General features: G+C 38.8%; 1 long non-coding RNA gene, 1 pseudogene and 4 gene segments (V, D, J or C); 1 reads left to right on the forward strand and 5 right to left on the reverse strand.

Moving 5' to 3' along the window:
- Positions 1 to 1,162, forward strand: part of LOC148186498 (uncharacterized) — a 117,304-nt gene extending 116,142 nt beyond the window's left edge. Inside the window, exons 4-5 of the long non-coding RNA XR_015779682.1 lie at positions 81 to 133; positions 1,024 to 1,162. This is a non-coding gene — a long non-coding RNA (uncharacterized LOC148186498). The remainder of the gene's footprint in view (positions 1 to 80; positions 134 to 1,023) is intronic.
- A 286-nt stretch (positions 1,163 to 1,448) lies between these two features.
- LOC121964820 (Ig heavy chain V region 5A-like) lies at positions 1,449 to 3,083 on the reverse strand. The segment is given in 2 exon segments: positions 1,449 to 2,762; positions 2,853 to 3,083. Coding segments are annotated over 2 exon segments (399 nt in total).
- Positions 3,084 to 6,248: 3,165 nt separating this feature from the next.
- Positions 6,249 to 6,764, reverse strand: LOC148186508 (immunoglobulin heavy variable 2-26-like). The segment is given in 2 exon segments: positions 6,249 to 6,625; positions 6,722 to 6,764. Coding segments are annotated over 2 exon segments (420 nt in total).
- Positions 6,765 to 12,587: 5,823 nt separating this feature from the next.
- LOC148186509 (immunoglobulin heavy variable 3-74-like) lies at positions 12,588 to 13,667 on the reverse strand. The segment is given in 2 exon segments: positions 12,588 to 12,913; positions 13,015 to 13,667. Coding segments are annotated over 2 exon segments (336 nt in total).
- A 6,980-nt stretch (positions 13,668 to 20,647) lies between these two features.
- On the reverse strand, positions 20,648 to 21,163 carry LOC121965034 (immunoglobulin heavy variable 2-26 pseudogene; annotated as a pseudogene).
- Positions 21,164 to 25,112: 3,949 nt separating this feature from the next.
- LOC148186510 (Ig heavy chain V region 5A-like) lies at positions 25,113 to 25,952 on the reverse strand. The segment is given in 2 exon segments: positions 25,113 to 25,720; positions 25,810 to 25,952. Coding segments are annotated over 2 exon segments (348 nt in total).
- Positions 25,953 to 27,035: the final 1,083 nt, after the last annotated feature.

A 27,035-nucleotide genomic window follows, 5' to 3' on the forward strand; every position in this document is an offset into this window, starting at 1 on the left:
CCTCTGTCGTATCCAGTGCATATTATAGCTCGTCATGCTGTAACCAGATATAATACAGGACATCTTCACTGTCTCTGCAGGTCTCTTCACCTCAGAGGGGGACTGGTCCAGTTTGATCTCACTCCAAACTCCTGTAAGTAAATAAACACATTTTTATCATTATGAACCAAACTAATGAGTCACAGACCAGACATTTGCAAAAGCAGAATTGTTTTTTCTCACCATGAATGGAAACAATGAACAATAAACCCCACATTATTGTATTTTGCATTCTGTGATAAAACACTGTTTAGTGCTGTCTGAGAGTTTCCGAAATATATAAAACTGTCGCAGTGTTCTGCTACAAGTTTCTGATGGTGTATTTATAAGAAAGGAAGATTTTGCATAGACCTCCCTCTACAGGTTTATAAGAGAACATGTGACACATATGAATTTCCATAAGCAGAGGAACTCTACAGCAACAGAGGAAACTTTAGAATATTAAAGTCACGGCAACTAATTTCTGAACTGATGGAAAATAATTGGAGATAAAACATTTATGTTCTTCAATGAAAATTTTTAACAAGTTATGGTACATTTTAGAGCCTTTAAGGGAAATGTGGATCCTTTTCTGTATTTGTGAAGATATGGTGCCACTGTTTCAGTTATATTAAGTTAAAAGATGCTTTCCATTATAGGGAAATTTGTCTGTATCTTGTCTGGGCCTAAAAATACACAAAAAAAAATGAGTAAAACTGTGTCATATGAATCTGGTATTTTGGAAAAATAGAACATCTCTTAAAATGCTCAACTCTCGCTCTGTCTTCCACTTATTAAAAAATACATCAATTACTAAATTAAACAAAAGTTGTTGTTTTTTTGTTTGTTTGTTTGTTTGTTTTTCATCAAAGTATGCCTGCATAAATATTCACATAGAGAAAGTGTGTGGTTGAGTCACATGGTTGCTGGGTATTTGTGCAGGTCTGTTGTTGGTTTGTATCACTGTGGGATAACGCACACAGTAATACACAGCTGTGTCCTCAGGCTGCAGATTCTGTCCTGTTAATGTCACAGTTGAGGCAGAAGTGTCTCTGCTGTCGCTGAACTTGTTCTTCAGAGCATTATTTTGACGAAGAGCACCTCCACCCCACCGATGTAAAATCCAGTCCATTGGTTTTCCTTCACGCTGTCTGATCCAGCCTGTTGCGTAGCTGTTATCAGTCAAAGAATAACCAGAGACCTGACAGGTGATGGTCAAAGACTGTCCAGGCTGCGCGACCAGTGAGTCTGGCTGGATGAGGCTGATACCGTTCACACCTGTGGAAACACAAATCAACATTATCTCCATCATTCATCTGACTATTCAGTGTTTCTAATGTGTTTGTGAGTGAGAATCCACTGAAAGCTCCTCACAGGATCCAGCTGCCAGCAGCAGTATCAGAGCTACAGAGAACATGGTTGATGTTGAAGCTGAGCTGATGTGAGCTCTTCTGTCCTCTCACTGACACACACACACTTCACTTCTTTATGAGGCATAACACACACAGAGGCTGATTTACATACTGATGATTGTATATTAGCTGACTGAAGTTCATTTAAATTGTCAAGATGAAGATGAAATGTTCAGATGCCATTCTTCAGTTCACACAAAGAGAAGGATTAACTTAGATTTCTATGAGGCCAGAACAATGACAATAAAACTAAACAAAACCTGAACTGAAAAAGTAAACATCAGCACTGAAACATTTGTATTTGAAAAAGTTGTATTGGCATTGTAATAAATATTTGGCTCTCAAGAAAGTTACACTGAAAATTAAACAAAACAATCTCTCAATCTTGTTATCTTGTTTCCTTTTGTTATTTCATGAATTATGAAGTGAAGTGTTTTTTTTATTCAGTATGTAAGTCTTTCATTTTGTCTGTCTTTTTTAATGACAGGTTATTTGTTTTTTAACAATGTCACTATTTTTTTTAAGTCTTGTGATTTCACCTTCCTGTCACTGGTTTGGTGCAGAGAGGAGGGGTTTCAGGAGCAGGGCAATGTGTGGAATTCAGATGGCAATGTTTACTTTTTCTGGTTTTGTTCTCAGTGACCAACCACTCACTGTTCTGGCCCCTTAAATTTCTGATCACTTAAGAAAGTTATTATAATGAACTTTTTTTGTAGTTTGACTAATCACCATCACCATAAAAATGGCTAAACATTTTCTGACTTTCTAAAGATTAATTTTAACTGTTGTTACATCACAAGCTTTTAAAGTCAAGTTGTTAGCTGCATATATTTGTCACTTGAAAGCTTATATTCACAGACGCTGACGTATCAGTGATTTTAATGTCAAAGTATTTACAAATCTAAAGACTGCCTCTCTGAGCTGCTGTTGAAATCATTAGTGGTCTGAGGGCTCCTCCTCTGGTGGCTTCATGTCACAAGTGTTCAGGCACTGAGGGGTTTTTGTTCAGGTCTTCTGATGGTTTGTGTAACTGTGACTCTCTGGCACAGTAATACACAGCAGAGTCTTCAGGCTGCAGATTCTGTCCGTTTAGAGTCACTATGTTGCTTGAGGTGTCTAAGTCAATATTGAACTTGTTCTTCAGTGAATCTTTGTAGAATGAATCTCCGGTATATTTGCCTCCAACCCACTCCAGTCCTTTCCCTGCAGGCTGTCTGATCCAGTGTGTGCGATAGCTGCTTCGAGCATAAGAGACCTGACAGGTGATGGTCAGACGTTGACCTGGCTGCACAGTCACAGAGGCTGGCTGTGTCAGCTGTTCACACTTCACACCTGTTGAGAAAATAAATCGTTACAAAGTAAGAAGTTTAACAGTAAAAAGAAGGACTGTAACAAGTTTTTGATCATTTCAGAAAGACTCACATCCAGCTGCCAACAGCAGCAGCAGAGCTGCAGAGAACATGGTTTTTGTTGAAACTGACGTGCTGTGAACTCCACTGACGGCCTGATGTGACGTTTTTATAGCTGAGTAATGAGGAAGATCACTGAGTTTGCATAGAAGCAAACATATGAAGCATCAACGTTGGTCTGAATGCAGCCAGTTGTTCAGTTTTATTATATCTGCAGAGTTAAAACATGCCTGGAAATTTGCATTAATGTTGTTTCATTTTCATTGCTCATGTTACATTTTTTAAAGGTCACTGCATTTACAGAAATGAAGCAATTTTACTTTAACTGCAAACCATTAATGCGATTAAGAACATTATAGAATTTCTTACATATTATTGTAAACAGCAATAAGTGCCCTTATTATTATTAATATGAATATTAACATAGACATCACATTAAGATCTGCATTGTAAGAACAATTTTGACTTTCTAATATGCTGTCATCACCCATGTCATCTGTATAGATCAGTGCTGTCTTCTCTCAGAAATTATTTTTATTTAACTGCAGTATTTGAGGTAAAGAGCTAAATTTTCTCATTGACCTTTTCATTTGTAATATAGAGAAATATGAATTTCTCACTATTCAAGCATGAGCCAGTTTAAATAAATGAGAACATCAGATCTAAGTGTCTCCTTTTAGAAACAGAAGAGAAATAAACTTGACACTGACAGCCCCAGTGATTTTAGAAATGAAACTGCAACAATATTTTTCATTCTCATTTTATATCTCTGTTTACCTTCAAAAATAGAAATTATTATGTCTGAATGTGCAGAAATGTTTAGTGTTTGTAATGGCAACAAGTTTATTGAGTTTTTTATGTGTGGGTTTTCCAGTCTTTACATAATACAGGGAACAAGGTAGGATGAAAAAAATAAATGCATAACATAAACAGCATCTAGACAATAGTGCAGAAAGTTAATTATTATATGTAATATGAATACTATAAAAATATTTCATACTTGGCCTCTATCAGCCTCAAAGATTAGCACTTTAGGATTTTGTGCAACTGCCCAACCAGCTTCAGTTACTGTGTGTCTCGAGCACAATAATAAACAGCAGAATCTTCAGTCTTCAGACTGTTCATCTGCAGATACAGCTGCTGTCTGCTGTTGTCTCTGGAGATGGTAAACCGGCCTTGAACTGACTGAGAGTAGTATTTGCTGCTACCACTACCATCATCAATCCAGGCAACCCATTCCAGTCCTTTTCCAGGAGCCTGTCTGACCCAGGTCATTTCGTAGCTGCTGAATGTGAATCCAGAGGCTGAACAGGTCAATTGGTGGGATTCTCCAGGCCTTTTAATGACTGGTTCAGATTCTGTCAGAGTCTGACCATCAACACCTGTCAAAGCAAATTATGACATGTGTTATGTTAGTGACAAAATCGAAAATATGTCAGATCAAGATCAGTGAATTATCATCACCTGCCCAGCAGATAGTTAACAGCAGCAGTCCCGTCCTATAGTCCATCATGTTAAACTGTGTGTCCACTGTTGTCTGTCCTCCTCTCTGCAGTCAGATAAGTAGATGTGGAAGATTTTAGAGTTTTGCATTGACTCCTCCTTACAGGAAAGATACAACTTGACTTATAAGTCAGTTGTTCTGATGTCTGTCTGACACGTTTTAATTTGTGAGAAATTTTTAGTACTGTTAATACCACAACCACATTAATTCTAGTAATGCAAGAGTGAAACCTGACATGTTAACACACAAGGTCTGTTCAAGTTTGTTAAAATTATATTCATCTTGGTATAAAGGCTGTCCAGCATTTCTTGTTTTGTATGAGATGTGCAGCAAATGAGAGCACTTACAGTCATATCAATAATTCACACTTTTATTCTGATCACTAACATACTCGGATTTCTGAAAATTGCTTCAATGTCAACTCTCCATGTCATACAATTAACCAGTGTTTTCAACTTGTTTTGGGTTGTGGACATTTCATTTGTTGATTTATCTTCTTAATTTTCTTTCTTTATTTATTTTTGTATTCAAACTGTTTTAATGTAATTTGTGGTTTGTTGCTGTGATTATGACATGGGGAATTTAATATAAAGTAATGTGTTGATACTTGGAGAAACTATCGCTATGAGTCATCTCACATCATTAAGAAAAAAATAGTCATGGGTTAAAAATATACAGAATTTCCATTAATAATTGATACACTGGTTTATCTAATGTGGATATTAAAGTGCTTTTGCAGATGGTTAGAAAACTCAGATGTCAGTCAGATCACATTGCTGCTTGTTTTCTGTGGAGGTTTTTGTGCAGCTGCTCCACTGTCTTCAGTCACTGTGTCTCTTCGAGCACAGAAATAAACAGCAGAATCTTCTGCAGTCAGACTCTTGATCTCGAGGAACTGAGTGCTGCTGGGAACATCCTGAGTCAGACTGAAACGCCTTTGAAAGCCGCTGGCATAGCGTGGAGTGACTGTTTCTGTGTTCATCCTCCCAATCCACTCCAGAGCTTGCCCTGGCCTCTGTCGTATCCAGTGCATAGCATAGCTCATCATGGTATAACCAGATATAATACATGACATCTTCACTGTCTCTCCAGGTCTCTTCACCTCAGAGGGGGACTGGTCCAGTTTGATCTCACCCCAAACTCCTGTAAGTAAATAAACAATCATTATCAATCAAACTTTTAAATCACATGGTGCACATTTATGAAGGAACATAAAAACATATACATTTTCTCACCATGAATAGAAACTATGAGCAATAAACTTCATATAATTATGTTTTCCATTCTGTGATAAACACTTTTGTTCACTTCTTTCTGATCTGACTGTTTCAAGAATATATAAACTGTCAAAGTGTTCTTCCACAACTTTCTGATGGTGTGTTTATGAGTGATAAAGAGTTTGCACAGACCTCCCTCTACAGGTTTGAAAAGAGAACATGTGACACAGATTCATTTCTATTAAAAGAGTAACTCTGCAGAAACAGAGGAAACTGTAAATTATCAAAGTCCTGGCAACACATTTTTGAAACAGCCGAACATCATGGGACATAAAACGTTCATGTTCTATTATGACATTGTTTAACAGTGGTGTAGCAGTTTAAATCTTTTTTCATCTTGTCCAAAGTACAGGCTCTAATTTGTAGTTAAGTTTTCAGATGCTGTTTTTCACTTATTTGCATAGAAAAAGGGAAAACAAGTTTTTTACCATCTCATGTAGGCATTGCAATACACAAAAATAAATGTATAAAAACATGTCATATGCATTTTGTAATGACAGAAAGTGAATCTTTTGTAAGACTCTTCTGTACTGATGTCTTATGAAATGGAAGTTTAAAATACTCAAACACTTATTTTTATCAGCTCATCAAAGGCTGTCTTTTTATTTTATGTTCATATTTAAAGCGTTTAGATGAGTTGCATCTTCCTGCTGGGTATTTGTGCAGGTGTGTTGGTGGTTTGTATCACTGTGGATCTTACTCTCACACAGTAATACACAGCTGTGTCCTCAGGCTGCAGATTCTGTCCTGTTAATGTCACTGAGCTTGTAGAAGTGTGTGTGTGGTAGAGGAACTTGCTCTTCAGAGCATTATTTTGGTAAACATCCCCTCCACCCCACCGATGTATAATCCAGTCCATCGGTTTTCCTTTACGCTGTCTGATCCAGCCTGTTGCGTAGCTGTTATCAGTCAAAGAATAACCAGAGACCTGACAGGTGATGGTCAAAGACTGTCCAGGCTGCGCGACCAGTGAGTCTGGCTGGATGAGGCTGATACTGTTCACACCTGTGGAAACACAAATCAACATTATCTCCATCATTCATCTGACTATTCAGTGTTTCTAATGTGTTTGTGAGTGAGAATCCACTGAAAGCTCCTCACAGGATCCAGCTGCCAGCAGCAGTATCAGAGCTACAGAGAACATGGTTGATGTTGAAGCTGAGCTGATGTGAGCTCTTCTGTCCTCTCACTGACACACACACACACACACACACACTTCACTTCTTTATGAGGCAACACATGTGGAGGCTGATTTACATACTGATGATTGTATATTAGCTGACTGAAGTTTATTTAAATGAATCAAGATGAAGATGAAATGTTTAGGTGTTGCTCTTCAGTTCACACAAAGAGAAGGTGGAACATGAATTTCTGTCTAACACTTTGGATTGTTGATGAAAACAAACTTTTTTGTTGTTGACTAAATAACATCACCATTAAGTTTTGATTCAGTCACTAATGCAGTTGTGGTTCTGGTAATATATTATTGTAAATGCAGATATCATGGATAAGAAACTGACTTTTAAAAGATTTATTTCAACTGTTGTTTGATCACAAGCTTTTAAAATCAACTTTTTCAATCAACTATCACTTGAAGGCAGTTACAGAGACTGATATCAGTGATTGCAGTGTCAGAGTATTGAAAAATCTGAAGTCTCTTTGCCTTACTGAGCTGCTGTTGAGACCATTTGTGGTTTGAGGGCTCCTCCTCTGGTGGCTTCATGTCACAAGTGTTCAGGCACTGAGGGGTTTTTGTTCAGGTCTTCTGATGGTTTGAGTCACTGTGACTCTCTGGCACAGTAATACACAGCAGAGTCTTCAGTCTGCAGATTCTGTCCAGTTAGAGTCACTGTCTTGCTGGAAGAGTCTAAGCTGACACTGAACTTGTTTCCTAAAGAATCTTTGATGCTTGTGTCACGACTTATCCACTCCAGTCCTTTTCCTGCAGGCTGTCTGATCCAGTGTGTGTAGTCGCTGCTTAGATCATAAGAGACCTGACAGGTGATGGTCAGACGTTGACCTGGCTGCACAGTCACAGAGGCTGGCTGTGTCAGCTGTTCACACTTCACAAGACAAAGATGAAATGTTTAGGTGTTGCTCTTCAGTTCACACAAAGAGAAGGTGGAACATGAATTTCACTTTGGATTGTTGATAAAAACAAACTTTTTCATTGTTTGACTAAATTACATCAGCATAAAGTTGGCTAAACAGTTTTGATTCAGTCACTAATACAGTTATGACTCCAGTAATGTCTTTTTGTGAATCCAGATATCATGGACAAGAAACATTTCCACTGATGTTTGATCAAAAACTTTTGAAATTGAGTTCTAAGCTGAATTTATTTCCTTCATCACTTGAAGGCTTATACATTATTAACAGACACTTATGTATCAGTGCTTGTAAAATCAGAGTATTTGAAATCTAAAGACTGGTCTGACGGCTCCTCCTCTGGTGGCTTCACATAATGTTCAGGCACTGAGGGGTTTTTGTTCAAGTCTACTGATGGTTTGTGTTACTGTGACTTTCTGGCACAGTAATACACAGCAGAGACTTGTATTCTGTCCATTTTTTATTAATTGATGTATTGACTTGTATGCAAAAAATAAGGAAAAAGACTTGTTAATAAATCATGTAACTACACAAATGCTGGTCATTGTTCAGCTGGTGTCCTCTCTGAGTAATCCCTTTCAAGAAGTTCTTATATGAAATTAGCAAGATAGCATATGTAGCAATATTTTTTCTACATTTTTATCATTTTTTGGATATAAATTTTGAAATACAACATTAGAGGTTCTCAAAGTGTTCAGTATAACCAAATTTTCTTGAAGGACATTTATTATGCGAGGTGATTTTGGAACTGTAGGTTTTTGTACAGCTGCTCAACTAACTCAGGTCACTGTGTGTCTCGAGCACAATAATAAACAGCAGCATCTTCAGTCTTCAGACTGTTCATCTGCAGATACACCTGCTGTTTGCTGTTGTCTCTGGAGATGGTGAATCGGCCTTGAACTGACTGAGAGTAGTATTTGCTGCTACCACCAGCATCAGTAGCGACCCACTCCAGTCCTTTTCCAGGAGCCTGTCTGACCCAGCTCATCCAGTAGCTACTGAGTGAAAATCCAGAGACTGTACAGGTCTCTGGAAAGTTATTATAATGAACTTTTTTTGTAGTTTGACTAATCACCATCACCATAAAAATGGCTAAACATTTTCTGACTTTCTAAAGATTAATTTTAACTGTTGTTACATCACAAGCTTTTAAAGTCAAGTTGTTAGCTGCATATATTTGTCACTTGAAAGCTTATATTCACAGACGCTGACGTATCAGTGATTTTAATGTCAAAGTATTTACAAATCTAAAGACTGCCTCTCTGAGCTGCTGTTGAAATCATTAGTGGTCTGAGGGCTCCTCCTCTGGTGGCTTCATGATATAAGTGTTCAGGCACTGAGGGGTTTTTGTTCAGGTCTTCTGATGGTTTGAGTCACTGTGACTCTCTGGCACAGTAATACACAGCAGAGTCTTCAGTCTTCAGACTGTTCATCTGCAGATACACCTGCTGTCTGTTGTTGTCTCTGGAGATGGTAAACCGGCCTTGAACTGACTGAGAGTAGTGTTTGCTGCTACCACTACCGCTACTAATCCAGGCAACCCATTCCAGTCCTTTACCAGCAGCCTGTCTGATCCAGTTCATTTCGTAGCTGCTGAATGTGAATCCAGAGGCTGAACAGGTCAATTGGTGGGATTCTCCAGGCCTTTTGATGACTGGTTCAGATTCTGTTAGAGTCTGACCATCAACACCTGTCAAAGCAAATTATGACATGTGTTATGTTAGTGACAAAATCGAAAATATGTCAGATCAAGATCAGTGAATTATCATCACCTGCCCAGCAGATAGTTAACAGCAGCAGTCCTGTCCTAAAGTCCATCATGTTAAACTGTGTGTCCACTGTCCTCTGTCCTCCTCTCTGCAGTCAGATAAGTAGATGTGGACGATTTTAGAGTTTTGCATTGACTCCTCCTTACAGGAAAGATACAACTTGACTTATAAGTCAGTTGTTCTGATGTCTGTCTGACACGTTTTAATTTGAGAGAAATTTTTAGTACTGTTAACACCACAACCACATTAATTCTAGTAATACAAGAGTGAAACCTGACATGTTAACACACAAGGTCTGTTCAAGTTTGTTAAAATTATATTCATCTTGGTATTAAGGCTGTCCAGCATTTCTTGTTTTGTATGAGATGTGCAGCAAATGAGAGCATCTACAGTCATATCAATAATTCACACTTTTATTCTGATCACTAACCTACTCGGATTTCTGAAAATTGCTTCAATGTCAACTCTCCATGTCATACAATTAACCAGTGTTTTCAACTTTTTTTGGGTTGTGGACATTTCATTTGTTGATTTATCTTCTTAATTTTCTTTCTTTATTTATTTTTGTATTCAAACTGTTTTAATGTAACTTGTGGTTTGTTGCTGTGATTATGACATGGGGAATTTAATATAAAGTAATGTGTTGATACTTGGAGAAACTATCGCTATGAGTCATCTCACGTCATTAAGAAAAAAATAGTCATGAGTTAAAAATATACAGAATTTCCATTAATAATTGATACACTGATTTATCTAATGTGGATATTAAAGTGCTTTTGCAGATGGTTAGAAAACTCAGATGTCAGTCAGATCACATTGCTGCTTGTTTTCTGTGGAGGTTTTTGTGCGGCTGCTCCACTGTCTTCAGTCACTGTGTCTCTTCGAGCACAGAAATAAACAGCAGAATCTTCTGCAGTCAGACTCTTGATCTCGAGGAACTGAGTGCTGCTGGGAACATCCTGAGTCAGACTGAAACGCCTTTGAAAGCCGCTGGCATAGCGTGGAGTGACTGTTTCTGTGTTCATCCTCCCAATCCACTCCAGAGCTTGCCCTGGCCTCTGTCGTATCCAGTGCATAGCATAGCTCGTCATGGTATAACCAGATATAATACATGACATCTTCACTGTCTCTCCAGGTCTCTTCACCTCAGAGGGAGACTGGTCCAGTTTGATCTCACCCCAAACTCCTGTAAGTAAATAAACAATCATTATCAATCAAACTTTTAAATCACATGGTGCACATTTATGAAGGAACATAAAAACATATACATTTTCTCACCATGAATAGAAACTATGAGCAATAAACTTCATATAATTATGTTTTCCATTCTGTGATAAACACTTTTGTTCACTTCTTTCTGATCTGACTGTTTCAAGAATATATAAACTGTCAAAGTGTTCTTCCACAACTTTCTGATGGTGTGTTTATGAGTGATAAAGAGTTTGCATAGACCTCCCTCTACAGGTTTGAAGAGAGAACATGTGACACAGATTCATTTCCATTAACAGAGTAACTCTACAGCAACAGAGGAAACTGTAAATTATCAAAGTCCTGGCAACACATTTTTGAAACAGCCGAACATCATGGGACATAAAGCGTTCATGTTCTATTATGACATTGTTTAACAGTGGTGTAGCAGTTTAAATCTTTTTTCATCTTGTCCAAAGTACAGGCTCTAATTTGTATATTTGTGAAAAGACAGAACTACTATATAATAATATGATATCATAATTAAGTTTTCAGATGCAGTTTTTCCCTTATTTGCATAGAAGAAGGGAAAACAAGTTTTTTACCATCTCATGTAGGCATTGCAATACACAAAAATAAATGTATAAAAACATGTCATATGCATTTTGTAATGACAGAAAGTGAATCTTTTGTAAGACTCTTCTGTACTGATGTCTTATGAAATGGAAGTTTAAAATACTCAAACACTTAATTTTATCAGCTCATCAAAGGCTGTCTTTTTATTTTATGTTCATATTTAAAGCGTTTAGATGAGTTGCATCTTCCTGCTGGGTATTTGTGCAGGTGTGTTGGTGGTTTGTATCACTGTGGATCTTACTCTCACACAGTAATACACAGCTGTGTCTTCAGGCTGCAGATTCTGTCCTGTTAATGTCACTGAGCTTGTAGAAGTGCGTGTGTGGTAGAGGAACTTGTTCTTCAGAGCATTATTTTGGTAAACATCTCCTCCACCGTACCGATGTATAATCCAGTCCATTGGTTTTCCTTCACGCTGTCTGATCCAGCCTGTTGCGTAGCTGTTATCAGTCAAAGAATAACCAGAGACCTGACAGGTGATGGTCAAAGACTGTCCAGGCTGCGCGACCAGTGAGTCTGGCTGGATGAGGCTGATACTGTTCACACCTGTGGAAACACAAATCATCATCAAATTATCTCCATCATTCATCTGACTATTCAGTGTTTCTAATGTGTTTGTGAGTGAGAATCCACTGAAAGCTCCTCACAGGATCCAGCTGCCAGCAGCAGTATCAGAGCTACAGAGAACATGGTTGATGTTGAAGCTGAGCTGACGTGAGCTCTTCTGTCCTCTCACTGACACACACACACTTCACTTCACTTCTTTATGAGGCAACACATGGGGAGGCTGATTTACATACTGATGATTGTATATTAGCTGACTGAAGTTTATATTAAATGAATCAAGATGAAGATGAAATGTTTAGGTGTTGCTCTTCAGTTCACACAAAGAGAAGGTGGAACATGAATTTCTGTCTAACACTTTGGATTGTTGATGAAAACAAACTTTTTTGTTGTTGACTAAATAACATCACCATTAAGTTTTGATTCAGTCACTAATGCAGTTGTGATTCTGGTAATATATTGTTGTAAATGCAGATATCATGGATAAGAAACTGACTTTTAAAAGATTTATTTCAACTGTTGTTTGATCACAAGCTTTTAAATCACTTGAAGGTAGTTACAGAGACTGATTGATGAGTTCTGCAATGTCAGAGTATTTAAAAATCTGAAGTCTCTTTGCCTTACTGAGCTGCTGTTGAGACCATTTGTGGTCTGAGGGCTCCTCCTCTGTCAGTTTCATGTAACAAGTGTTCAGGCACTGAGAGGTTTTTGTTCAGGTCTACTGATGGTTTGAGTCACTGTGACTCTCTGGCACAGTAATACACAGCAGAGTCTTCAGGCTGCAGATTCTGTCCAGTTAGAGTCACTGTGTTGCTGGAAGAGTCTAAGCTGACACTGAACTTGTTTCTTAAAGAATCTTTGATGCTTGTGTCACGACTTATCCACTCCAGTCCTTTTCCTGCAGGCTGTCTGATCCAGTGTGTGTAGTAGCTGCTTAGAGAATAAGAGACCTGACAGGTGATGGTCAGACGTTGACCTGGCTGCACAGTCACAGAGGCTGGCTGTGTCAGCTGTTCACACTTCACACCTGTGGAGGGAAACATGTTGAATATTGAATCAGTGTAATGAGAGTGAACAGTCAGTGTGCTGTGATCATACTGTCAGTGTCTCTGCCTCAGTGAGACTCACAGGATCCAGCAGCCAGCAGCAGCAGCAGAGCTACAGAGAACATGGTTGGTGTTGAAGGTGATCTGATGGGAGCTTCTCTTCTTCTGCTGCAGCTGACAGCATGATATCAAGTCTTTATAGCAGACTGTGAGGAAGTTCACTTTGCATAGAGAAGGACACTGACAGGCTATAAGAGAAGGAGCAACTTTCCCGTTACAAGTAGTCATAGATTGGAATCATATTGTGAACATGTAATACTTCATAGAAATTGTATTTTCACTGAAAAGTTCAATGTTTTAACATCATCAAAGTCAAATGAGTTTGATGAAAACATTAACACATAGATGTATGGAATATCTCATTTTCCCAGTTTCATCTGCATGTTGAGAACACCAGAGATGGAATAAAATAAGCAGGTTTTTTGAGAATTTCTGAGTGTGTTGATGATGTTGAACTTAAGCTTAGCAGATGAATGAAATATTAAATGTTCCCAATTTCATTTGCATATATGAGAAAACCAGAGCTGCTTTTAAAAAAACAAAAAAACACTTTAATTGAGACTTTATCAAGATGTGTTGATGGTGTTCAACTAAAGCTTATTGTGTGCATGTGACAAGCAGCATTCTGACTCTTTTGACTTGTTGAGTTTTTGTCCAGCGTTGCTGCTTCCTGTGTCACTGTGTCTCTCTAGCACAATAATAAACAGCAGAATCTTCATTCTTCAGACTGTCCATCTGCAGATACACCTGCTTTCTGCTGTTGTCTCTAGAGATGGTAAACCGGCCTTGAACTGACTGAGAGTAGTAGATGTAGCTACTGCCATCACTGATAGTTGCAACCCATTCCAGTCCTTTTCCAGCAGCCTGTCTGATCCAAGCATTCCAGTAATCACTGCTGAACCCAGAATATGTGCAGGTCAGTCTGTGGGATTCTCCAGGCCTTTTAACTGCTGGTTCAGACTCAGTCAGTGTTTGACCCTCAGTACCTGCAGACATTGAAACAGCTCATCAGTTACTGCAATGCAGCCATATTGTCTTTTGTCGGAAAAACAATGATCATTCTTACCTGCCCAGTTCATTGACAAGAAGAGTAAAATAACCAAATAACCAGGTGTGATCATTGTAAAAGCCAGTTGTCTCTGTCCAGTCTACAGTGTGTATGTCAGTGATTTAGTGTCTGTCCTTCGCTCTGCAACACATATGTAGAGATGGAAGAGGTCAGAGTTTTGCATTGACTCCTCCTCCTCACAGAGAAACTAAGATATGATTTTTGGTGATATAATAAGCTCTGGGGAGGCTGTGGCCCAGGTATTAGAGCAGGTTGATTGGAAGTTCGACAGTTCAGTCCCCAGCTCCTTCAGACTGCATGTCAAAGTATCCTAGGGCAAGATACTGAACCCCAAATATCTTTTGATGGATATTCATGTTGGTGTGTAAATGTGTTTAAATATTTAAAAACTGAGTAGCAGGTGGCACCTTGTATGGTAGATTTGGCACATTCAGTGTGTGAATGAGCGCATGAATGGGACTCGTAGTGTGAAAGCACTTGAAATGGTCAAACTGCTAAAAAGGTGCTTTACAAGTGCAGATCCATTTGCTGTTTATATCATCACTTTACATCACAGTTATGTTATTGTAATTATGAAGACGATTTTCAGGTCATGCAATTTTGACAATTATGTTTGTCATCCTCAAATCCATTGTATTTAATTATAACTCAGCAGCATTTGTTTTGGCCAACCATATTTTGTAGTTATCATGCTTAAATGTCCAAATATATTCTCATCACCGGCTGTCAAAAACAATAATTTAAACATTATTCACTTGTGTTGTTGTAGAAAACAGCATGTTAAATGTGACACTACTGAACTGAAAGTCACCAACAACAACTTTAACCGTTGTTTTCATAGTGTGCACACGTGCATGTAGAGGCTCTGTCATCCTCTCCTGAGAGTCATCTGGCTTCTTATCTTCTACTGCCACCTGTAGGTGTTTGTAAAAATGTATCTGTGGAGTTTTTGTAAAGCCTCTCTGCTTCTTTTAATCACTGTGAGTGCTTGGCACAGTAATACACAGCAGAGTCCTCTGGCTTTAAGTTGGACAGGCGCAGATACACCATGCTGTTGCTATTGTCTCTTGTGACTTGTATTCGTCCTTGCACAGTGCTGGCATAGTCTGTTCTACTAGCATCGCTGTAAACACGTCCAATCCATTCCAGTGGTTTTCCGGCTGGTTGTCTGATCCAGTGCATGCTGCAGCAGCTAAATGTGAAGCCAGATCCCCTGCAGGAGAGACTGAGAGTCTCCCCAGGCCTTTTCACTACTGAAGTGGAAGGAATGGACTCCATACTCTGACCTGTACAACCTGATGAGATGAAGGAAGAGAGGAACCACAGAGGAAAGTCAGACAGTCACCTGGGCAGTTTTCTGGTGCCACTGACTGACCATCAGTCCATGTTGTGTGATAAAAGATGAAGCAGCAAGAAGCAGGAGAACTCACAGGACAGAGAGAGAGCAACCAGCAGAAGAGTGAGTGTGTTCATCATCCTGAAGCTGGAGATGTGACCTCTGATGCTCCACACAAAGTACAAGAGCAGTCAGCAGGGCAGAAGTACACTGCACACACTGAAGATTTGCATCAGGATATCATGAAGAGGGAGTGGCTCCTTAAGTTGCACTCTGTTATATTTTCATATAGATGAACATTTTTTATTTTTATGAAAACCTTTATGCACCTAACCTTAGCACCCTTTATGTTTTGTAATGCTCTATCAGTGCACTAAAATACAGCCAGAACGATTGGCTGCTTGGTTCATGTGATGATTTGCCCTTGAGTTAATGATATCTTGTTGTGATATGTGTGTGGTTGAGTCACATGGTTGCTGGGTATTTGCGCAGGTCAGTAACCAGAGACCTGACAGGTGATGGTCAAAGACTGTCCAGGCTGCACGACCAGTGAGTCTGACTAGATGAGGCTGATACTGTTCACACCTGTGGAAACACAAATCAACATTATCTCCATCATTCATCTGACTATTCAGTGTTTCTAATGTGTTTGTGAGTGAGAATCCACTGAAAGCTCCTCACAGGATCCAGCTGCCAGCAGCAGTATCAGAGCTACAGAGAACATGGTTGATGTTGAAGCTGAGCTGATGTGAGCTCTTCTGTCCTCTCACTGACACACACACACACACACTTCACTTCTTTATGAGGCATAACACACGCAGAGGCTGATTTACATACTGATGATTGTATATTAGCTGACTGAAGTTTATTTAAATGAATCAAGACAAAGATGAAATGTTTAGGTGTTGCTCTTCAGTTCACACAAAGAGAAGGTGGACCATGAATTTCACTTTGGATTGTTGATAAAAACAAACTTTTTCATTGTTTGACTAAATTACATCAGCATAAAGTTGGCTAAACAGTTTTGATTCAGTCACTTCCAGTAATGTCTTTTTTTTTAATCCAGATATCATGGAAAAGAAACATTTCCACTGATGTTTGATCAAAAACTTTTGAAATCGAGTTCTAAGCTGAATTTATTTCCTTCATCACTTGAAGGCTTATACATTATTAACAGACACTTATGTATCAGTGCTTGTAAAATCAGAGTATTTGAAATCTAAAGACTGGTCTGATGGCTCCTCCTCTGGTGGCTTCACATAATGTTCAGGCACTGAGGGGTTTTTGTTCAAGTCTACTGATGGTTTGTGTTACTGTGACTTTCTGGCACAGTAATACAGAGCAGAGTCTTGTATTCTGTCCATTTTTTATTAATTGATGTATTGACTTGTATGCAAAAAATAAGGGAAAAGACTTGGTAATAAATCATGTAACTACACAAATGCTGGTAATTGTTGAAGATTTTATGTGAAATTAGCAAGATAGTATATGTAGCAATATTTTTTCAACATTTTGATCACTTTTTGGGTATATATTATGAAATACAACATTAGAGGTTCTCAAAGTGTTCAGTATAACCAAATTTTCTAGAAGGACATTTATTATGCGAGGTGATTTTGGAACTGTAGGTTTTTGTACAGCTGCTCAACCAGCTTCAGTCACTGTGTGTGTCGAGCACAATAATAAACAGCAGAATCTTCAGTCTTCAGACTGTTCATCTGCAGATACAGCTGCTGTTTGCTGTTGTCTCTGGAGATGGTGAACCGGCCTTTAACTGACTCAGAGTAGTATTTGCTGCTACCACCACCATCAGCAGCGATCCACTCCAGTCCTTTTCCAGGAGCCTGTCTGACCCAGCCCATCCAGTAGCTACTGAGTGAAAATCCAGAGACTGTACAGGTCAATTTGTGGGATTCTCCAGGCCTTTTATTTGCTGGTTCAGACTCTGTTAGAGTCTGACCATCAACACCTGTTGAGACAAATAAGAAAATAGTCATGTGTTGTAAACTGAATACCTTTTAAAGAAAGATTTTATGTAAGATCAATAAAAATCTTCACCTGCCCAGCAGATAGTTAACAGCAGCAGTCCTGTCCTAAAGTCCATCATGTTAAACTGTGTGTCCACTGTCCTCTGTCCTCCTCTCTGCAGTCAGATAAGTAGAGGTCGAAGATTTCTGAGCTTTGCATTGACTCCTCCCTAGAAGGAGGATACAGCTGTTGTGGAAATGGATCTCAACTGGTCTTTGGTGAATGTAGTGGAGGACTTCATTTGTGTAAAATGCCAACATAAACTTCATATCAAGATTGGGAATATAACATCAGCCGGGGCAAATCTACACACATTCAAAAAAGGTCACACTTAGAATCCTGTAATTGATTTTGTGTGTGTGTGTGTGTGTGTGTGTGTGTGTGTGTGTGTGTGTGTGTGTGTATGTGTGTGTGTGTGTGTGTGTGTGTGTGTGTGGACTGTTTTTGCCAATAACATATCTTTTAGATTTGTTACAGTCAAAAACTGCTTCAAAAACATAAATATTAGCTAAAGACAGCAAGTCTTTGGTTTCATGAGTCAGTTAATGGTACTTCAAAAATTGTGGCAACAGAAATAAATCTTCCATTTTAACTCATAATACAAAATTCAGTTTCTGAAGACATTTCAGCTAAAATATACAGCTGAAATGTTGTTTTTTACATCTGTTAAGATACATGTTTAACAATGTGTTGTATTCATCATGTAGTTTAGTTTTCATTGTGAGAATACATTTATGTATCAGTAATGAAACCTCCAGTTATTTAAACTCCTCCAACAGTGAGTTAGTGTTGAAATCATTAGTGGTCTGAGGACTCCTCCTCTGGTGGCTTCATGATATAAGTGTTCAGGCACTGAGGGGTTTTTGTTCAGGTCTACTGATGGTTTGAGTCACTGTGACTCTCTGGCACAGTAATACACAGCAGAGTCTTCAGTCTTCAGACTGTTCATCTGCAGATACACCTGCTGTCTGTTGTTGTCTTTGGAGATGGTAAACCGGCCTTGAACTGACTGAGAGTAGTGTTTGCTGCTACCACTACCGCTACTAATCCAGGCAACCCATTCCAGTCCTTTACCAGCAGCCTGTCTGATCCAGTTCATTTCGTAGCTGCTGAATGTGAATCCAGAGGCTGTACAGGTCAGTTTGTGGGATTCTCCAGGCCTTTTGATGACTGGTTCAGATTCTGTTAGAGTCTGACCATCAACACCTGTCAAAGCAAATTATGACATGTGTTATGTTAGTGACAAAATCGAAAATATGTCAGATCAAGATCAGTGAATTATCATCACCTGCCCAGCAGATAGTTAACAGCAGCAGTCCTGTCCTAAAGTCCATCATGTTAAACTGTGTGTCCACTGTCCTCTGTCCTCCTCTCTGCAGTCAGATAAGTAGATGTGGAAGATTTTAGAGTTTTGCATTGACTCCTCCTTACAGGAAAGATACAACTTGACTTATAAGTCAGTTGTTCTGATGTCTGTCTGACACGTTTTAATTTGAGAGAAATTTTTAGTACTGTTAACACCACAACCACATTAATTCTAGTAATACAAGAGTGAAACCTGACATGTTAACACACAAGGTCTGTTCAAGTTTGTTAAAATTATATTCATCTTGGTATTAAGGCTGTCCAGCATTTCTTGTTTTGTATGAGATGTGCAGCAAATGAGAGCATCTACAGTCATATCAATAATTCACACTTTTATTCTGATCACTAACATACTCGGATTTCTGAAAATTGCTTCAATGTCAACTCTCCATGTCATACAATTAACCAGTGTTTTCAACTTGTTTTGGGTTGTGGACATTTCATTTGTTGATTTATCTTCTTAATTTTCTTTATTTATTTATTTTTGTATTCAAACTGTTTTAATGTAACTTGTGGTTTGTTGCTGTGATTATGACATGGGGAATTTAATATAAAGTAATGTGTTGATACTTGGAGAAACTATCGCTATGAGTCATCTCACGTCATTAAGAAAAAAATAGTCATGAGTTAAAAATATACAGAATTTACATTAATAATTGATACACTGATTTATCTAATGTGGATATTAAAGTGCTTTTGCAGATGGTTAGAAAACTCAGATGTCAGTCAGATCACATTGCTGCTTGTTTTCTGTGGAGGTTTTTGTGCAGCTGCTCCACTGTCTTCAGTCACTGTGTTTCTCGAGCACAGAAATAAACAGCAGAATCTTCTGCAGTCAGACTCTTGATCTCGAGGAACTGAGTGCTGCTGGGAACATCCTGAGTCAGACTGAAACGCCTTTGAAAGCCGCTGGCATAGCGTGGAGTGACTGTTTCTGTGTTCATCCTCCCAATCCACTCCAGAGCTTGCCCTGGCCTCTGTCGTATCCAGTGCATAGCATAGCTTGTCATGGTATAACCAGATATAATACATGACATCTTCACTGTCTCTCCAGGTCTCTTCACCTCAGAGGGGGACTGATCCAGTTTGATCTCACCCTAAATTCCTGTAAGTAAATAAACAATCATTATCAATCAAACTTTTAAATCACATGGTGCACATTTATGAAGGAACATAAACACATATACATTTTCTCACCATGAATAGAAACTATAAGCAATAAACTTCATATAATTATGTTTTCCATTCTGTGATAAACACTTTTGTTCACGGTGTGAACATGGTGTGTTTATGAGTGATAAAGAGTTTGCACAGACCTCCCTCTACAGGTTTGAAAAGAGAACATGTGACACAGAATCATTTCCATTAACAGAGTAACTCTACAGCAACAGAGGAAACTGTAAATTATCAAAGTCCTGGCAACACATTTTTGAAACAGCCGAACATCATGGGACATAAAGCGTTCATGTTCTATTATGACATTGTTTAACAGTGGTGTAGCAGTTTAAATCTTTTTTCATCTTGTCCAAAGTACGGGCTCTAATTTGTATATTTGTGAAAAGACAGAACTACTATATAATAATATAATATCATAATTAAGTTTGCAGATGCAGTTTTTCACTTATTTGCATAGAAGAAGGGAAAACAAGTTTTTTACCATCTCATGTAGGCATTGCAATACACAAAAATAAATGTATAAAAACATGTCGTATGCATTTTGCAATGACAGAAAGTGAATCTTTTGTAAGACTCTTCTGTACTGATGTCTTATGAAATTGAAGTTTAAAGTACTCAAACTCTTAATTTTATCAGCTCATCAAAGGCTGTCTTATTATTTTATGTTCATATTTAAAGCGTTTAGATGAGTTGCATCTTCCTGCTGGGTATTTGTGCAGGTGTGTTGGTGGTTTGTATCACTGTGGATCTTTCTCTCACACAGTAATACACAGCTGTGTCTTCAGGCTGCAGATTCTGTCCTGTTAATGTCACTGAGCTTGTAGAAGTGCGTGTGTGGTAGAGGAACTTGCTCTTCAGAGCATTATTTTGGTAAACAGTTCCTCCACCGTACCGATGTATAATCCAGTCCATCGGTTTTCCTTCACGCTGTCTGATCCAGCCTGTTGCGTAGCTGTTATCAGTCAAGGAATAACCGGAGACCTGACAGGTGATGGTCAAAGACTGTCCAGGCTGCGCGACCAGTGAGTCTGGCTGGATGAGGCTGATACCGTTCACACCTGTGGAAACACAAATCAACATTATCTCCATCATTCATCTGACTATTCAGTGTTTCTAATGTGTTTGTGAGTGAGAATCCACTGAAAGCTCCTCACAGGATCCAGCTGCCAGCAGCAGTATCAGAGCTACAGAGAACATGGTTGATGTTGAAGCTGAGCTGATGTGAGCTCTTCTGTCCTCTCACTGACACACACACTCTTCCTTATGAGTAACTTTTATTTGCATATTGTTGAATAATCATAGGAATTTAAATAGACTAATTTGATGGTATAAACAGCACATCCTCTCTAACGACATGGTAGTGAAATAGTTTAGTAAGGAACATGATTTTAGCATCAAGATGGTGAAATTGTTAATTTTTTTTAAGGAACATGTTGGGGTTATTTTTATGAAAGGTATTTTCATAAAAAAAAGTGTTCTGACTTGTTTTGACTTGTTGAGTTTTTGTACAGCGTTGCTGCTTCCTGTGTCACTGTGTCTCTCGAGCACAATAATAAACAGCAGAATCTTCAGTCTTCAGACTGTCCATCTGCAGATACACCTGCTTTCTGCTGTTGTCTCTAGAGATGGTAAACCGGCCTTGAACTGACTGAGAGTAGTAGATGTAGCTACTGCCATCACTGATAGTTGCAACCCATTCCAGTCCTTTTCCAGCAGCCTGTCTGATCCAAGCATTCCAGTAATCACTGCTGAACCCAGAATATGTGCAGGTCAGTCTGTGGGATTCTCCAGGCCTTTTAACTGCTGGTTCAGACTCAGTCAGTGTTTGACCCTCAGTACCTGCAGACATTGAAACAGCTCATCAGTTACTGTAATGCAGCCGTATTGTCTTTTGTCAGAAAACAATGATCATTCTTACCTGCCCAGTTAATTGACAGGATGAGAAAAACAACCAAATAATCAGGTGTGATCATTGTAAAAGTCAGTTGTCTCTGTCCAGTCTACAGTGTGTATGTCAGTGATTTAGTGTCTGTCCTTCACTCTGCAACATATATGTAGATGGAGGAGGTCAGAGTTTTGCATCGACTCCTCCTCCTTACAGAGAAACACATCATATCTCTAAATAAGATATGATTAAGCTCATGCTTTCATATTATGATCATGATTTTTTATTATAAAGATTCTTTCGAAGTTATTCAATAGTAATTTCTTATCCTTATTTTATCTTACTTTTACTAGTATTATCAAGTGGATTTTATCCATTTGAAGATGCATTCCATGTATTCCTTTCTGATTTTACTTTTTTTTTTACATGCAGGTTTTATTATGTCTTTTTGGCTTTTATGTGTTTCTGATGTGAAGAAACTTTGAAGACTTTTTTCTTTCTTTTCTGTATCAGTGAGCTGCTGTTGGGACCATTTGTGGTCTGAGGGCTCCTCCTCTGTCAGTTTCATGTAACAAGTGTTCAGGCACTGAGGGGTTTTTGTTCAGGTCTACTGATGGTTTGTGTTACTGTGTGTCTTTAGCACAGTAATACACAGCAGTGTCCTCTGGCTTTAAGTTGGACAGGCGCAGATACACCATGCTGTTGCTGTCATCTCTGCTGATTTCTGCACGTCCTCTTACGCTGCTGGCATAAGTGTTACTACTAGCATCCGAGAAGCCGCTCCCGATCCATTCCAGTGCTTTCCCGGCCGGTTGTCTTATCCAGCTCATAACACAGCAGCTAAATGTGAAGCCAGATCCCCTGCAGGAGAGACTGAGAGTCTCCCCAGGCCTTTTCACCACTGAAGTGGAAGGAATGGACTCCATACTCTGACCTGTACAACCTGATGAGATGAAAGAAGAGAGGAACCACAGAGGAAAGTCAGACAGTCACCTGGGCAGTTTTCTGGTGCCACTGACTGACCATCAGTCCATGTTGTGTGATAAAAGATGAAGCAGCAAGAAGCAGGAGAACTCACAGGACAGAGAGAGAGCAACCAGCAGAAGAGTGAGTGTGTTCATCATCCTGAAGCTGGAGATGTGACCTCTGATGCTCCACACAAAGTACAAGAGCAGCCAGCAGAAGTACACTGCACACACTGAAGATTTGCATCAGGATATCATGAAGAGGGAGTGGCTCCTCAACTGGATTATGCCATGTATCATTAATTAAGACAGTTACTTTTTTTCCTTGTACAGTTAAGTATAGTAAATTTAAAATAATAACCTTAAAGTGATGAAATCAATAAACTGTCCTTATGAAACATCTGTCTTTCTTGTTTATACCTTTGGGAGAACCTGCTTGGTCCTTTTGTCACAGTAAGCTGGTACAGATGAGGTGATGGTTTTGTCTCTTTGCTGTAGATGAACACACTTGTTGAATTTTATGGTGCATTGTGATTAAAACATGAAATGGTAAAATATTATAGATAATCTCTAAATAGGGGGTAATTTAGTACTTATTAAGTACTTATGTACAATGTGGATTCACATTGTTTTTTATCTGACTGTTGTAGTGATATCTGTGATGGTTTTTGTACGGCTTTGTGGCTTCCTGTGTCACTGTGGCGCTCTGGCACAATAATAAACAGCAGCGTCTTCAGTTGTCAGGCTGCTCATCTGCAGATACACCTGGTCCACGTTGTTGTCTCTGGAAATGGTGAAGCGGTTCTGGACTGATGTGGAATAAGCTTTAGTTGCTCCACTCGGAGCAGAAATGAAGGCAACCCACTCCAGTCCTTTTCCTTCGGCTTGTCTGATCCAGCTGATATCTGCGCTACTATCTGATATTCCTGCATACGTACAGGTGAGTTTGTGGGATTCTCCAGGGCGCTTTACCACTGGTTCAGACTCAGTCAGAGTCTGACTGCAAACACCTGGAGAAAAAAACAGTTTGATAGAAAAACAGCCAACAAACAATCATCAGAAGAATAATGGTGAAGATTTTCACCTGCAAAGCAGATAGTTAACAGCAGCAGTCCTGTCCTATAGTCCATCATGTTAAACTGTGTGTCCACTATTCTTTGTCCTCCTCTCTGCAGTCAGATAAGTACACTGAGCATTTTTACCTTGCTCAAGGTAAAAATGCTCATTGGAGTTAATCAGTGATCAGTGCTTATGTGAAGTATATAAAGGAAGCATTATATTAGCACTTATGTACACTAAAGTATTAATGCATGTTACACAACTTGAAAAAAGAAAAAATGTGAAGTTGATTTCATGGACTAATTCTCCTATTGACACAATAGTAGGTAGGTAGGTGTTGATTAAGACAGTTGCTGGGTATTTGTGCAGGTTTGTTGTTGGTTTGTATCACTGTGGGTCTACGTACACAGTAATACACAGCTGTGTCCTCAGGCTGCAGATTCTGTCCTTTTAGAGTCACTGTTCCAGCAGACATGTCTCTGCTATAGCTGAACTTGTTCTTCAAAGCATTATTTTGATAAAAGTTGCCACTACTTGATCCCCACTGATACGAAATCCAGTCCATTGGTTTTCCTTCACACTGTCTGATCCAGCCTGTTGCGTAGCTGCTATCAGTCAAAGAATAACCAGAGACCTGACAGGTGATGGTCAAAGACTGTCCAGGCTGCACCACCAGTGAGTCTGGCTGGATGAGACTGATACTGTTCACACCTGTGGAAACACAAATCAACATTATCTCCATCATTCATCTGACTATTCAGTGTTTCTAATGTGTTTGTGAGTGAGAATCCACTGAAAGCTCCTCACAGGATCCAGCTGCCAGCAGCAGTATCAGAGCGACAGAGAACATGGTTGATGTTGAAGCTGAGCTGACGTGAGCTCTTCTGTCCTCTCACTGACACACACACACACTTCACTTCTTTATGAGGCAACACACACAGAGGCTGATTTACATACTGATGTTTGTAAATCAGCTGACTGAAGTTTATTTAAATGAATCAAGATGAAGATGAAATGTCCAGGCGTTGGTCTTCCTCTCACACAAACACAAAGCTTACCTTAGAGTTTTGATGTAAACAAACATTTTTGGAGTTTTACTTATTAACATTACCACGAAGTAGGCAGAAGCCTGATTCAGTCAGTAATGAAGCCATGATACAGATAATAAATGTGTTTGTTTGCTTTTAATAGGTATGCCCTGAAAGGGTACTAATGTTTTAAAGATTCATTTTATTGTTTCATCTCAAGCTTTCAAACATGTTTACTATTGAAGTTATTCCATCGCTTGACCGATTTTGAGACATACAGTGATGTATCAGTGATTGTAATGTCAAAGTATTTATATGATGAAAACTTTTGCTCTTAAATTACATTGAAATGTTTTTTTTGGGGGAGGGGGGTATGCTCAACGATGGTTTCTGGATCTCTCAGTTGGTGTTGAAATCATTAGTGGTCTGAGGGCTCCTCCTCTGGTGGCTTCATGTCACAAGTGTTCAGGCACTGAGGGGTTTTTGTTCAGGTCTACTGATGGTTTGTGTTACTGTGACTCTCTGGCACAGTAATACACAGCAGAGTCTTGAGGCTGCAGATTCTGTCCGTTTAGAGTCACTGTCTTGCTGGAAGAGTCAACGCTGATACTGAACTTGTTCTTCAGTGATTCTTTGTAGACTGGTGTGCAGCCAGCACAGCTGTATCCAATCCACTCCAGTCCTTTCCCTGCAGGCTCTCTGATCCAAGCTGTGTAGTAGCCACTTACAGAATAAGAGACCTGACAGGTGATGGTCAGACGTTGACCTGGCTGCACAGTCACAGAGGCTGGCTGTGTCAGCTGTTCACACTTCACACCTGTTAAAAAAAAAAAGAAGATTAAGTTATGCAACAAATTGTATTGTTTAAGAAAAACCGCTAACTTTGACAAATTCAGAGACACTCACATCCAGCTGCCAACAGCAGCAGCAGAGCTGCAGAGAACATGGTTGATGTTGAAACTAACGTGCTGTGAACTCCACTGACGGCCTGATGTGATGTTTTTATAGCCGAGTAATGAGGAAGATCACTGAGTTTGCATAGAATCAAACATATGAAGCATCAATGTTGGTCTGACTGGAGCCAATAGAGTCTGTTCAGTGTTAGTATATCTGCAGAGTGAAAACAAATAACTGAGTATGTAATGAAATTAAAAGATCATGTAAAGCAGAGGTGATAACATTTTGAAAACGTTCCTGCATTTACAGAAATGTTAGCTTTTTTTTTTTTTTTTTACTATTTATGCCTAAAAACTTAGCATGGAACTTAATGAACTCCTTCATCCATTTATTAAATAAATTATTTGCTTACTTGCTGTACTATATTATTATTGTGTAAACTACAAACAGACAGTAGCGAGGATCATTTGAATTGTATGAGATCTTAAGTTTGATGCTGCTGGTTTGCAGGTTTCAATAAGAGGCCTTCACTGCTTTCGGTGTTTGCAGATGTATCAAGAAACTTTTGAGTGCAACAAAATGCAGAAACGTCAATCCTTTAGATGCTAAATTCAAACTTAATAAAATATTATGTGGGTTTATTTAGTAGGTTAGTTTGTTTCGTTTTGGTTAATCGCTGTTCTTATGTCCACATAAAATAACAAATGTCAAAAACAAAAACAGTGTGACAAATAAAAACAGGCTTATTCCTGCCCATGGAGAGATGTAGCTAGATGTTTTTTGCAATCAGGTACTGAAATAAGTCTGAATGTCTGACAGTAAAAATCACTAAGAACAGCACATCCGAGTGTCTCCTTTTGACAACAGAGAGAGAAACTTTAGACTGACTGCCCTCTAGTGATTCTATAAAGGAAACTGCAACAATATTTTTCACTCACATTATGACTCACTTTAGATTCCACATCATTTACAAACATTGTTGTGTCTTGATTTGTAGAAATGTGTAGTATTTTAGTAGTTTAGCATCAGCGACAAGATTGTTTGATGCTTTGGCCCAAAGACTGGGTATTTATTGTGTTTGTCATGCAAAAATAGCAAAACAAATGTGATATTTTAAACGTATTATATTTATTATATATAAAAAACATATTTCGTACTTGGCCTCTACAAGCCTGAAAGATGAGAGCTGTTGGTTTTTGTACAGCTGCTTAACCAACTCCAGTTACTGTGGGTAT

The sequence above is a fragment of the Plectropomus leopardus genome, chromosome 18, assembly GCF_026936395.1.
Source record: "Plectropomus leopardus strain MGB_pleo_1.0 chromosome 18, ASM2693639v1, whole genome shotgun sequence".
NCBI lineage: Eukaryota > Metazoa > Chordata > Actinopteri > Perciformes > Serranidae > Plectropomus > Plectropomus leopardus.